Below are 13,493 nucleotides of genomic sequence, written 5' to 3'. Positions count from 1 at the left end.
TCCGCTCAGAAGTCCCCTGCCTGGAGAGCCTTCCCTGATCCCCTTGCTGAACCGTGCCCACCCCACTGAGCACACACCTGCATTACCACTCTCCATCTCTGCTTCCCCTGTAAATTTTCTCCCTGGCACTTATCACTGTTTGACATGATTCGCTTATGTGCTAAGCATCTGCCATCCGCTGGATGAATGTTCTGAGCTTTTTTTTTTGAGACAGAGTCTTGCTCTGTCACTAGACTGGAGTACGGTGGTGCACTCTCAGCTCACTACAACCTCCGCCTCATGGGTTCAAGCGATTCTTCTGCCTCAGCCTCCTGAGTAGCAGGGACTACAGGCGCACGCCACCACGCCCAGCTAATTTTTGTAGTTTTAGTAGAGACGGGGTTTCACCATGTTGGCCAGGATTGTTTCAATCTCTAGACCTCGTGATCCACCCTCCTTGGTCTCCCAAAGTGCTGGGATTACAGGTGTAAGCCACCGCGCCCGGCCTATCCACTTCCTCTGGATACCAAAATCCACTGATACTCCCTGATATAAAATGGTCTAATATTTGCCTATAATCAACGCACTCTCCCGTATAGTCTAAATCATCTCTAGAGTACTTACAATACCTAATACCATGTAAGTAGTTGTTATACTATATTGTCTTTTTAAAAGTTGTTTAATTTTTTTCCCTCTGAATATTTTCTTTCCACCATTGGTTCAAGATTTTCCATGAACTCTCTGCTCGCTTTCTAATCTGAAATTGCCATTTCCTCTTATTGCAATAGGCATTCTTTATTCAGAGCTTGAGAGCAGTGGGTCTTAGTTACATTTTCCCCTGTGATCTTTATTCTTAACAGTAAAGACTGATTGTTGTTTTCTCAGACCCATTGCCAAGTGATGGGAGGCCTAACGCCCCCTCCTTTTTTTTTCTAATAGCTAGTCACTTGAATAAAATGACCATGACATAAATAATAGCACCGGTCAGCTGATTCCTGCTGCTTCCGGAAATGTTACAGGCCTGCTTTCAGGAAATGAAAGCATTATTTATTTTCATGTCCTGTTTTTATGCCCAGCAAACTGCTTGCAAAAAACAAAACAGGTGCCTAAAATATTTTTGTAAAATGACTGAGTTTCCTTGAGCCTTGATTAGCCATAAGATTTTTTTCCTAGGGGTTAGGACAAACATTAGAAGGATCTTGAGCTATTAATTACCCAGAAGTAAGATACTCTTTTTCCTTTTTTTTAGGTAGATATTTTTAAACCATCTTAAGTGGTTTTTATTACTAATGATTAAAATGTGGGCTGAGTGCAGTGGCTCACACCTGTAATCCCAGCACTTTGGGAGGCCGAGGCAGGTGGATCACCTGAGATCAGGAGTTCGAGACCAGCCTGACCAACAAGGTGAAACCTCATCTCTACTAAAAATACAAAAATTAGTCAGGCGTGGTGGCAGGAGTCTGTAGTCCCAGCTACTCGGGGGTGCTGAGACAGGAGAATTGCTTGAACCTGGGAGGCAGAGGTTGCAGTCAACCAGGATTGTACCATTGTGCTCTAGCCTGGGCAACAGAGCGAGACTCCATCTCAAAAAAAAAAAAAAGAAAGAAAGAAAAAAAAATGTGGAGGTGAGTTCTGCTCTTCATATATTTTCCCCACTTGAGAAAAGATGAGTATTTAATGCTGAATTCTAAAAGCAATGTCATTCTTACTTTCAGTGACTATATGACATCAGCAACTAACCTGGGAATAAATCCAAGTTTCAGAGATTTTTCTGTTTAATCATTCAGACAGACTTCCCTCGGTGCTGGCAGTGGGTAAGTTCCAGACCCACTTCCTGTGGATACCAAAATCCACTGATACTCCCTGATATAAAATGGTCTAGTATTTGCCTATGATCTATGCACATTCTCTTCTATACTTTATATCATCTCTAGAGTACTTATAAAACCTAATACCGTGTAAGTAGTTCTTATACTATATTGTCTTTGTATTTTTAAAAGTTGTTTTTTTTCCCCTCCAAATATTTTCTTTCGACCATGGGTTCAATCCATGGATTTGAAACCACCAGATACAAAGGGCCGACTGTATTCAAATTATCTGAACCTCTAGTTTTTGTCAATCCCCCTCCCACCTTTTCCTAACAGAGAAAGATGGTTAAGACAAACAAAACCAAATCCAAAAAGCAGCTTGGCGGCAAGAGCTCCAATGCTAACAAATACGTACTTACGACTCGGAAGTCTATAAATGTTTTTGTATCATGAGCTTTAAGTTCATACTACGACACAATCGTGTGAACTAGGCTGAGTTTGTAATTTTACAGATAGGGAAACTGAACCTGCTTTTGTAAGAGCCAGAACTTAAATCCTGGTTTCTGGCACCAAATTCGGTTTCATTTTTCCTACAAGTTGTTGATTTCTCTATGTATTCCAAGTTGGATGCTGTTATTAATTTTTGCATTGAAATTCCAATGTCTATTTCAATTAGACAACAGCTTCAGAGGTGTTTAATAATAACCAACACATTAATGGTAAAAAATGCTTTTTGTATTTTTGTCTTTTATAGAGATGGGGTTTCACCATGTTGCCCAGGCTGGTCTTGAACTCCTGAGCTCAAAGTAATCTGCCTGCCTTGGCCTTCCAGAGTGCTGGGATTAGAGGTGTGAGCCACTGTGCCCGCCTGAAAATACTTTTGATAGACGCAGAGGATTTCCAAGTTAGAGGAGACCTGAAAGGACCATCTGAGGGTTGAATCTAATGCCTTCATTTGTGGTCTGAGCTGAGCAGCTCCAAGGCTAGAGACTCTGGTGTCATTTGAAAGAGCCCCAGTACATCTTGGAGTAGTTCTGACTACCAGAAAGTTCCCTGTTTTGAAGATGCCCCCTTTGTAACTTGGATCTAGATAACTGGTTTTTCAGGAACTGTTTACCTAATAGTGTGTTAGCTATTTCAGCTTGTGTGCCTGAATGCTTTTTTCTTTAAGCCAACAGCAAAAAGTCCTAAGTTACCACAGTAGCTACTATTTATTAAGGGTCTACAAAAGGTCAGATACTGCAATGTCCCCTTGTAGATACATCATGTCAGTATATCTAGTGTGTGTGTGAACTTCCTTCCCGTGGGGGAGTTCAACGCTCCCACGCTGATACCACTCTCAAAGTCCAGCACGTGCTTTAGCAGATGCGTGTTCTACACAGACCATCACGGAGAAGCCCTTCTTTGCTTATCATTCATCCGAATGTCTCATGAGTTCATCATCCTTCTTGGACAAAAGCCAAATATTGACACTTAACATAGTCACTATATTTTTAAAACCCAGAGACATACACCAGATATACATCTGGCAGATACATATAGATATATCTATATATATGTACCTGCCAGGTATGTAGGTATGTATGGGCATTTAGAATATTAAGACAATACATAGTATTTCTTGAGTATTTAAAACAGGCCAGGAACTCTTTTGGTACCTTTTGTTTTTTGAGACAGGGTCTTGCCCTCTTGTCCAGGCTGGCATGCCATAGCACAAACACAGCTCACTGCAGCCTCGACCTCCTGGCCTCAGGCAATCACCCCACCTCAGCCCTCCTGAGTAGCTGGGACTACAGGTGCATGCCACTATGTCTGGCTAATTTTATAAATTTTTGGTAGAGACAGGGTTCTACACCATGTTGCCCAGGCCGGCCAACCTCCTGGGCTCAAGTGATCCTCCCGCTTCAGCCTCCCAAAGTGCTGGGATTATAGACGCGAGCCACTGCACCAAGCCTCTTTCAGTACTTTAAAAATTTTTTTAGACGTAGAATCTTGTATAAAAACCTTGTGACGTGCAGGCTGGAGTGCAGTGGTATAATCATAGCACACTGTAACCTCTAACTCCTGGGTTCACGCAATCCTCCTGCTTTGACCTCCCAAAATGCTGGGATTGCAGGAATAAATGACCACACTTGGCCTTCTTTTAATGCTTTAAATATATTGTTTAAATTTCATAATCCCAAGGTGTAGAGACTATGATTATCTTCATTTTCAAGATAAGGCCAATGAGACAGCACAATTGCTCTAGGTCACACAGCCAGTAACAAACAGCTTTGGCTCTTAATCACTACCCAGAAGGCCTGAGAAATCCCAGGAGAATTAAAAGAGCACAATGCCTGCCCTCCTTGAGCTTCCGGTCTACAGGAGAAAAGGAGGCAGAAATAGATACCTTCAAAGTGAGGAGGAAAAGGGAGTGTGCGAAGCGATTCGGCGGCAGAGAGAACAGGCTATTCTCAAAGCCTCCTCTCACCAGAGGGGAAGCCCAGAAAGGCTTCCTGGAAGAGCCAACACCTACTTAGAATAATACATAGGAGTAGACGAGGATGCCCGGCAGGAGGGGAGCTGGGAGAAGGGCGCTCCAGACAGAGCGCAGGGCATGAACAAAGGAACAGCAGTGAGAGTCCAGTGGGGTGTGTGCATTACTAGGGGTAGTCTGGGATGCTAGAAGACTCTCTGAAGCCAACTGGCAGCAAGAAGTACAACTGAGTCACAGCCACCCACAAGTGCAGATGTGTTCCGGCCATGTAAACAAGATCGACAGAAATTGCTTCTCATTTTAAATGGAGATAGGGAAGTTACTATTTAAAGAAAGGCTTTGTGGAAAAAGAGTATTTACATCATGAGAAATCCAGATCGACACGTTTTATGTTTGCTTAAAGTAGCTGCGTACCATTCCCATGGTCCTTCATCAGTACTGGACTTGCCAGGATGTGTTTTCTAAACTCCCACGTGTGGGCTGCGTGTGTATCTGCCCTATTGCGACAACTTCCTTCCCGTGGGGGAGTTCAACGCTCCCACGCTGATACCACTCTCAAAGTCCAGCACATGCTTTAGCAGATGTGTGTTCTGCACAGACCATCACGGAGAAGCCCTTCTTTGCTTATCATTCATCCAAATGTTTTACAGTTCATCATCCTTCTTGGACAAAAGCCAAATATTGCTACTTAACATAGTCACTATATTTTTGAAACCCAGAGACGTACACCAGGCCATCTAACCAGAGAAGATCCAGCATGATTCATGTCATCTGGAAATGTGAATCTGCATAACTAAAGGAAGCCAGGTGGTCAGCGGCCCCCACATCCACAGTGCTATGTTACTCAACAATAACAAATTGTATATAAATTGGTTTCCATGGTTTGTTCATCTCGGCCGCTTTGCAGGTGGCTGGGAGACGCAGCTTGTCTCTCTGCCTGTTAAGGAGCGAGCGTGTCCCATTTACTCACGGCATATTATAGACTAGCGCTTCATAAATATAAGGCTCTTTGTCTAAGACATGACGCTTAGCCTAACAGGTCAGGAGACAGTGATGGGCCTCACTCTACTATTTTGCCTGCTGTCTTTTCAATTTCCTTTTGTTTTTTCTGTAAGAAACATTTCTCTGAAGTGCATGCAAGATACTGATGAATTCCTTTCCGATCTGAATTCAGTGAAGCCCAAAGAATACGCTCTAAGAAGTAAGTAGGTTTCCCTGGCCCATTGCGTAGCTGAACACGGGTCAGTTGAGGCTTGTGCTGGGAGCATTCTGGATAAACTCTTGAGAATTAAAGACTTGGAACCAGAAAGGAAAGAGAAGATGAGCTTTAATTTGCATTTTGCCAGGAATCAAGGAGGGAGGAGGAATTTTTAGTGTAGGAGGCTCTACCATTTGTCTAGCCAGAGGAATCTGATGAATTCAGACCAACCTCTTAATAAAATGAGAGGCTGGGTATGGTGGCTCATATCTGTAACCCAGCACTTTGGGAGGCCAAGGCGGGTGGATCACTTGTGGTCAGAAGTTCGAGACCTGCCTGGTCAACATGGTGAAACTCCATCTCTACTAAAAATACAAAAATTAGCCAGGTGTGGTGGTGCACGCCTGTAATCCCAGCTACTTGGGAGGCTGAGGCAGGACAATCATTTGAACCTGGGACATGGAGGTTGCAGTGAGCTGAGATCTCGCCAGCCTGGGCAAGAGAGCGAGACTTCTCCTCAAAAAAAAAAAAAAAAAAAAGAAAGATGAGAATGATTTATACACTGTATGATGCCGCTATTACTGATATTGTGGATTTATCAATATGCATAACATTTCACTGTTTTATGAGATAGCTTGGCTTATTTCTTTTTCTAGACATTTAGTCATTTGGTAATGAGTTGCTTCCTTATTTAGGGAAAGTCTTGCCCGTTCTGTGCTTGATAGTAAATGCTAAGGAGTGTGTTGGTAGATGTACGGGCTCAGGCCGGAAGCAGTGACCGCAGCATGTGATATGGACGGACTGCAGATGGTCAGATTTTTTTTTTTGTAGTTTCCCCAAATCATTCTCACAACTAAAGGGACACATAACTTTCCTGCTGGAAAGGGACAAAAAATGAGATGTGTTTTCATTGGGGTAACCTCTTTTTCAGAAGAATGATTCATAGTTGATGCCGATGGAAACCACTAACAAGGAAAAAACGTAAAAACTCGCTCTTTCCAAAGCCAGACAAATGAACGTAGTAATTTCCATTCACATTCTGAATGCGTGACTAATATACTTTGTATTGAAAAACACTTAGAAACATAATCTGCATCATACAGGTAATCAAGAGTTTTGAGCTAATATTTTGTAATTCAAAATAGCACATACTATGAAGCGTTGCTGTTCTACACGGGATTAGATGTCCGGATATTTAATGAAATGGTGAGAGAATACAATACAAATCCAATTCATTTATGAGCCATCTTCTTCAAGTCCCATTTTGAAATTGATGTTTTGCTACAACACTTGGTGATGTTGACAGGGAACATTCTGACAAACTGGGGCCAAATAAGCGGGCCAAGAAAATCCAGAAGGTGCCATGGCTGGCTCAGATTCCTGGTGATGAGGTGGTGGCACGTAGCATTGCCATTAGTCACAGCCATGCTAATGCTATGTTTGCCTTGTAAGTTACTCTAGTCATGGCCTGACCATGTTCCATCTGCAGGAACCTGAAAATGGAAAATCTTTTCTTTTCTTTTTTTTTTTTTAAGATGGGGTTTCTCAATGTTGGTCAGGCTGGTCTCAAACTCCTGACCTCAGGTGATCCACCCACCTCGGCTTCCCAAAGTGCTGGGATTACAGGCGTGAGCCACCATGCCCAGCCAGAAAATCTTTTCAAGTTAAAAATATTTCTCCAAGATAAATGGTTTGGGAAATAATTGAATGATTTATGTAAATGGGAAAGATGACTTGATTTATTGTAACAGATGAATACAATAATTGGTAGTTTTAAAAACTGATTTTCATTCTAAGGTACCAGAAAGTACTTGGTATGTTGATCTGACATTTTGCCTGAGATTTTTGAGTAGAGCATGTCGTTCTGACCTTAGTTCTTAGCTTGGTTTTCCTGGCAGTCATGTGGATGGAAAAAGAATAAGAGTCACTGGTGAGTGAGTACTTTTATAGGGCAGGCATCATTCCGAGGCTTGGGCGGGAGCTGTGCTATTTAGTTCTAGCAGCCACAATGGAGGGAGGAGAGCGTTAGTATCATCTCTTTTATAAAAGAGGAAATGGAGCCACAGAAATGTCAAGTATGTTGCCTGCAGTGGTAGAAATAGGATTTGAGCTCACATCATCCAATTCTGCAGCCTGCACTTTTAATCACTGAATAATATAAGCAACAACAGGGCCAGGCCTGGTGGCTCACGTCTGTAACCCCAAACTGTGGGAGGCTGAGGCAAGCGGATTGCTTGAGCTCAGGAGTTTGAGACCAGCCTGGCTAACATGGTGAAACCTCGTCTCTGGTAAAAATTAAAAAGTCAGCCTGCTGTGGTGGCGCGTGCCTGTAGTCTCAGCTGCTCAGGAGGCTGAGGTAGGAGGATCGCTTGAGCATGGGAGGCAGAGGTTGCAGAGAGCCTAGACTGCTCCACTGCACTCCAGCCTGGGTGATAGAGCAAGACTTGGTCTCAAAAAAACAAAAACAAAAACAAAAACAAAAAAAAGGAAAAAAAAGCAAGCAACAAGAGAAACAAGAAAAAATAAAACCCAGCAACGAAAAGAGTGAAGCAGAGCTACACATATCAATACGGAAGGGTCACACGGAAATGACATCGGGAAGAAAAAAGCTGTAGAAAGCTTTTACATATATAAATGTAAACAAGTGCAATTTAAGGTACCGTCTTGCTCTGTGTGGTTCTACATGTGTAGTACAAACGATCGGAGATGTATGAGAATGATGACCTCCAAATTCAGTCCAGGGCCAGCCCTGGTGGGGATGCAATCAGGAACACACTAGACTTCAAATGGTCAAGTTGTATTTTTTAAGCTGGGTGGTGGGAACGTAGCCATTTGTTTTATTGTTTATGTCTTTTTAATATATTAAATATCACACAATAGTATTTTTTTTTTGAGACAATTCACTCTTGTCCTCCAGGCTGGAGTGTAATGGCATGATTCTCCTGCCTCAGCCTCCTGAGTAGCTGGGATTATAGGCGCCCGCCACATGCCCGGCTAATTTTTATATTTTTAGCAGAGATGGAATTTCGCCATGCTGGCCAGGCTGGTCTCAAACTCCTGACCTCAAGTAATCTGCCTGCCTCGGCCTCCTAAAGTGCTAGGAATACAGGTGTGAGTCACCATATCCGGCCACACAATAGCATTTTTAAATGCCACCTCCCATCCCCAAACACAAAGATGCATGGGCTATATATGAGCTTGGATAATGGGCCAGTGCCTGAAGGATAAAGTGGAGAGAGGGTCTTTGAGTCACGGCTGTTCTAGAACAGGAGAGAGACTGATAATTAGACTCAATCCAGCAGTGGGTAAGATGGATCAAAGTGGGCAGCCACGGTAGGAAACACTATAGTAATCTAACTCTAAAAGGAGGCTCTGTTTCAACATTTCCACCATCTTTCTCCATTTGCTTTCAAACATTCTTTTTTTTTGGAGATGGTGTCTTGCTCTGTCACCCAGGCTGGAGCACCATGGTGTGATCTCAGCTCACTGCAAACTCTGCCTCTCAGGTTCAAGCCTCCAAGTAGCTGGGATTATGGGTGCCCACCACCATACCTGGCTAATTTTTATATTTTTAGTAGAGACAGAGTTTCTCCATGTTGGCCAGGATGGTTTTGAACTCCTGACCTCAGGTCATCTGCCCTCTTCATCTGCCCTCAAAGTGCTGGGATTTCAGGCGTGAGCCACTGCACCCAGCCACTCTAACAGTCTCATATCCACCATCCTTATAGGAACAAAATCCACCAAATACTCTTGTGTGCTTTGGTTTTGCCACCCTCCTAGATCTTGGGGTCTTATTTTATGTCCTTTTTCACTGCTGAAGTCCTCAGCAAGTGTTCTGGTCTCACCGTTTCTGGTTTTGTGGCTGTTGTTTTAAACTCCATAAACCACAGAAATCCTGCCTCTTACCACATACAAAAACCACATCCAGGCCGGGTGCAGTGGCTCATGCCTATAATCCGAGCACCTTGGGAGGCCCAGACGGGCAGATCACCTGAGGTCAGGAGTTCAAGAGCAGTCTGAACAACACTGAAAACCTGTCTCTACTAAAAATTCAAAAATCAGCTTGGCATGGTGGCACACGCCCATAATTCCAGCTATGCAGGAGGCTGAGGCAGGAGAATCACTTGAACCTGGGAGGCGGAGTTGCAGTGAACTGAGATTGTGCCATTGCACTCCAGCCTCGGTGACGAGCAAAACTCCGTCTCAAAAACAAAACAAAAACAAAAGCCACATCCAAAAAGATCACTGGTATCCTCTCTCCTGATTAAACTTTCTCCATAATGTCTATGAAGAGTCGAACTCTGTAAAATACTTGAAGAGATTTATTCTGAGCCAAAATGAATGACTGATGTCCTGGGACACAGCCCCAGGAAATGGTGAGAACATATGCCCAAGGTGGTCAGGCTGCAGTTTGGTACATTTTAGGGAGATATGAGACATCAATCAACATATGTCGGATGTGTATTGTTTTGGTTTGGAAAGGAAGGAGAACTGGAATGGGGTGGGGTGGCTTCTAGGTCACAGGTGGATTCAAAGCATTTTTCTTTGGCAACTGGTTGAAAGAGTTTATCTAAAGACCTGGAATCCATAGAAGGAAGTGTCTGGGTTAAGATAAGGGATTATGAAGACCTGGGTTATTATGCAGAGGAAGCCTCCAGGTAGTAAGCTTCAGAGACAATAGATTGTCAGTGTCTCTTATCAGAGTTAAAAGTCTGCTCTATCAGTCTTCCATTAACACTGGCTGGTTGTGCCTAATTTCTGAAAGGCAGGAGGGTGTAATGAGGGATGTCCCCGCTCCCTTCCCATCATGGTCTGAACTAGTTTTTCAGGTTAACTTTGGAATGCGTTGACTGAGAGGAAGGGTGTATTCAGATGGTTGGGGGTCTGATAATGTATTTTTAGTTTACATTAACCACTATGGAATGAGCTGCCTTCCTTTTTCTGAATACTTGTCTATTTCTATTATAATTCAAGGTCAGTCCCCTGTCTGGGATGTCCTTCTACGTTGATCCATGGTCTCTTTTCTCCTCCTCTTTCTCTCTCTGCCTCACCCACCTGCTGCCCCCACAACCTTCCCCCAGGCACTTTGTTCCTTTCCTCATTGTCTTTCTCTTGTAAAGGAATCAAGGTTTAGGGATAGGATACCAAGCAGTGGCAGTTGTGCTAGGCTGGCAATGGTGAGGCCTGGGACTTCCTCCTGTTTAGGCTCATCACCAGCTGTGTGAGCTTACCCAAGCCACATCACCTTGCTTTAACACATCACCTTTAACAAGGTTCCTCACCTGTAAACAGCCAGGCTGCGTCCTCAACTCTGGAAATCCACAATGCCTTTAAAGAATTGCAACCAAACCCCCGTGACACAGTTTACCTATAACAAACCTGCACACATATCCCGAACCTAAAATAAAAACAGGAATTCTGACTCCTGAGCCCAGGAGTGTGGTCTCTGCTGGCTTGAGAGTTAAGTGTCCAGGTTAAATAGTCAAGTGTCCAGGTGGTTGTTAAATACGATTCACACAAATTTACAATTAAGTTATATTAAGAACAAAAGTAATACATGTTTTTTTGGGACAGTCACTCTGTCACCCAGGCTGGAGCACAGTGGCACGATCTTGGCTTGCTGCAGCTTCCTCCTCCTGAGTTCAAGTGATTCTCCTGCCTCTCAGCCTTCCAAGCAGCTGGGAATTACAGGTGTACGCTGCCATACCTGGCCAATTTTTATGTTTTTAGTAGAGTTAGGGTTTCACCATGTTAGCCAGGCTGGTCTCGAACTCCTGACCTCAGGTGATCCGCCCACCTCAGCCTCCCAAAGCACTAGGATTACAGTTGAGACCCCATGCCCAGCCCAAAAGTAATAAATACTCAAAATTCATCACTTCCTATTTTACATTAAAAAAATCTATCTGTATTCTCAAAGCTGTTTACAGCTATGATGTCTGTAAGGTGGAAATTACCGCTGTGCTACTGTGCGTGGCCTTCTAAGTTCATGCTCAGGGACATCACCTTGGGAGCTGAGAGTCAGCCTTGGGGGCTCTGTCATCAGGGAAGTCAGCAGTGGCTACAAGTCAGGGCTTGATTTATTGTTTTACTGTCGAGACAGGAAATTCATGGATAAAATGTTGAGTGCAAATTAAAAGTGTGTAATGTCTAACCATTACATTATCAATAGCACAGGAAGATAAGGAAATGTCTTCCATACTCCATCTGTCATAGAATTCAGCAAAAAGTTTGCTCACATTATGGACAAATAAGTTCTGACATACATCTTTGTTTCACATCTGTATTACTCACTCATGTGAACGAAAATATCAACATTCATGTTGGGATGATACTTAGCGCAAACCATAGATTGGCTACGGGTAGAGTTTGGCAAAAAATAATGGAAGTATTCCAAGAGAACCAATTCCGTATCTGCAGAGTTGATACTGAGGACTACCGTAGGCTTCATTATTTGTAATTCGTGGACGTTATGGCCTGAATTCTGTTTCCCTCAAATTCATATGTTTAAGTCCCAGTATGTCAGGATGGCATTGTATTTGAAGACAGGGTCTTTAAAGAGGTAATTGGGCCAGACGTGGTGATTCACACCTGTAATTCCAGCTCTTTGGGAGGCCGAGGCAGGCGGATAGCTTGAGCCCAGGAATTCAAGGCCAGCCTGGGCAACAAGGTAAAACTCCATCTCTACAAAAAAATATAAAAAGTTAGCTGGGCATGGTGGCACATTCCTGTAGTCTCAGCTACCCAGGAGGCTAAGGGGGAGGGTCACCTGAGCCTGGGAGTTTGAGGCTACAGTGAGCTGTGATCATGCCACTGTACTCCAGCTTGGGTGACAGAGTAAGACCGTATCTCAACAAGAACAAAAAAAAGGTAATTAGGCCCAAATGAGATAAGTTGGGTGGGGGTTGTCTTAACCAATAACGGTGCCCTTATAAGAAAAGGGGCTTGCAACATAGACATGCATGGAGGGAAGACCATGCGGGGATGCAACAAGGAGGTCACCTAGGGGACAAGGAGAGAGGCCGCAGAAGCAGCCAACCCTGCCAGTGCCTTAGTCTCAGGCAAACAGCCTCCAGAACTGGGAGAAAATGAATTCCTGTTGTTTAAGCCACCCAGTCCGTGATACTTATATGGCAGCCCTAGCAAGCGAGTCCAGTGTCCCGCACGGTTTGTATATCAGTGTCATTGATACTAATCTCCACCTGGTGAGTGTTATAGGTTAAATGCATCTCCCCGAAAGATATGTTGAGCTGAGCGTGGTGGCTCACACCTGTAATCCCAGCACTTTGGAAGGCTGAGGCGGGTGGATCACAAGGCCAGAAGCTCAAGACCAGGCTGGTCAATATGGTGAAACACTGTCTCCACTAAAAATATAAACATTAGCTGGGCATGGTGGTGCATGCCTGTAGTCCCTGCTACTGGGGAGGCTGAGACAGGAGAATCTCTTGAACCCAGGAAGGGGAGGTTGTGGTGAGCCGAGATCATGCCACTGCACTCCAGCCTGGGAAGCAGAGTGAGACTCTGTCTCAAGATGATTCCTCAAGGACTTAGAAATAGAAATTCCATTTGACCCAGCAATCCCATTACTGGGTATATATCCAAAGGATTATAAATCTTTCTACTATAAGGACACATGCACAGGAATGTTCATTGCAGCACTGTTTACAATAGCAAAGACCTGGAACCAACCCAAATGCCCATCGATGATAGACTGGACAGGGAAAATGTGGCACATATACACCATGGAATACTATGCAGCCATAAAAAAATGATGAGTTCGTGTCTTTTGTAGGGACATGGATGAACCTGGAAACCATCATTCTCAGCAAACTGACACAAGAACAGAAAATCAAACACCGCATGTTCTCACTCATAGGTGGGTGTTGAACAATGAGAACACATGGACACAGGGAGGGGAGCCTCACACACTGGGGTCTGTCGGGGGGAAATAGGGGAGGGACAGCGCGGGGTGGGGAGTTGGGGAGAGATAGCATCGGGGGAAATGCCAGATATAGGCGATGGGGAGGAAGGCAGC

The 13,493-nt window shown here is 43.9% G+C and overlaps 1 protein-coding gene across 1 annotated transcript in view; it reads left to right on the top strand.

Annotated features, from left to right (window-relative positions):
• The first annotated feature begins 5,190 nt into the window (after nucleotides 1–5,190).
• The window catches only part of LOC105712940 (O-acyltransferase like protein-like), a 79,823-nt gene continuing 71,520 nt past the window's right edge, over nucleotides 5,191–13,493 (top strand). The window contains exon 1 of the mRNA XM_064378960.1: nucleotides 5,191–5,464. Coding sequence (XP_064235030.1) covers nucleotides 5,284–5,464 — 181 coding nt within the window. The 5' untranslated portion in view covers nucleotides 5,191–5,283. The remainder of the gene's footprint in view (nucleotides 5,465–13,493) is intronic.

This window comes from Aotus nancymaae, unplaced genomic scaffold (assembly GCF_030222135.1).
Source record: "Aotus nancymaae isolate 86718 unplaced genomic scaffold, 86718_ANA_hifiasm-v0.15.2.pri h1tg000020l, whole genome shotgun sequence".
NCBI classification, from domain to species: Eukaryota; Metazoa; Chordata; class Mammalia; order Primates; family Aotidae; genus Aotus; species Aotus nancymaae.
Note: the sequence above shows the minus strand (reverse complement) of the source record. Positions and strands in the feature narration are given on the sequence as shown.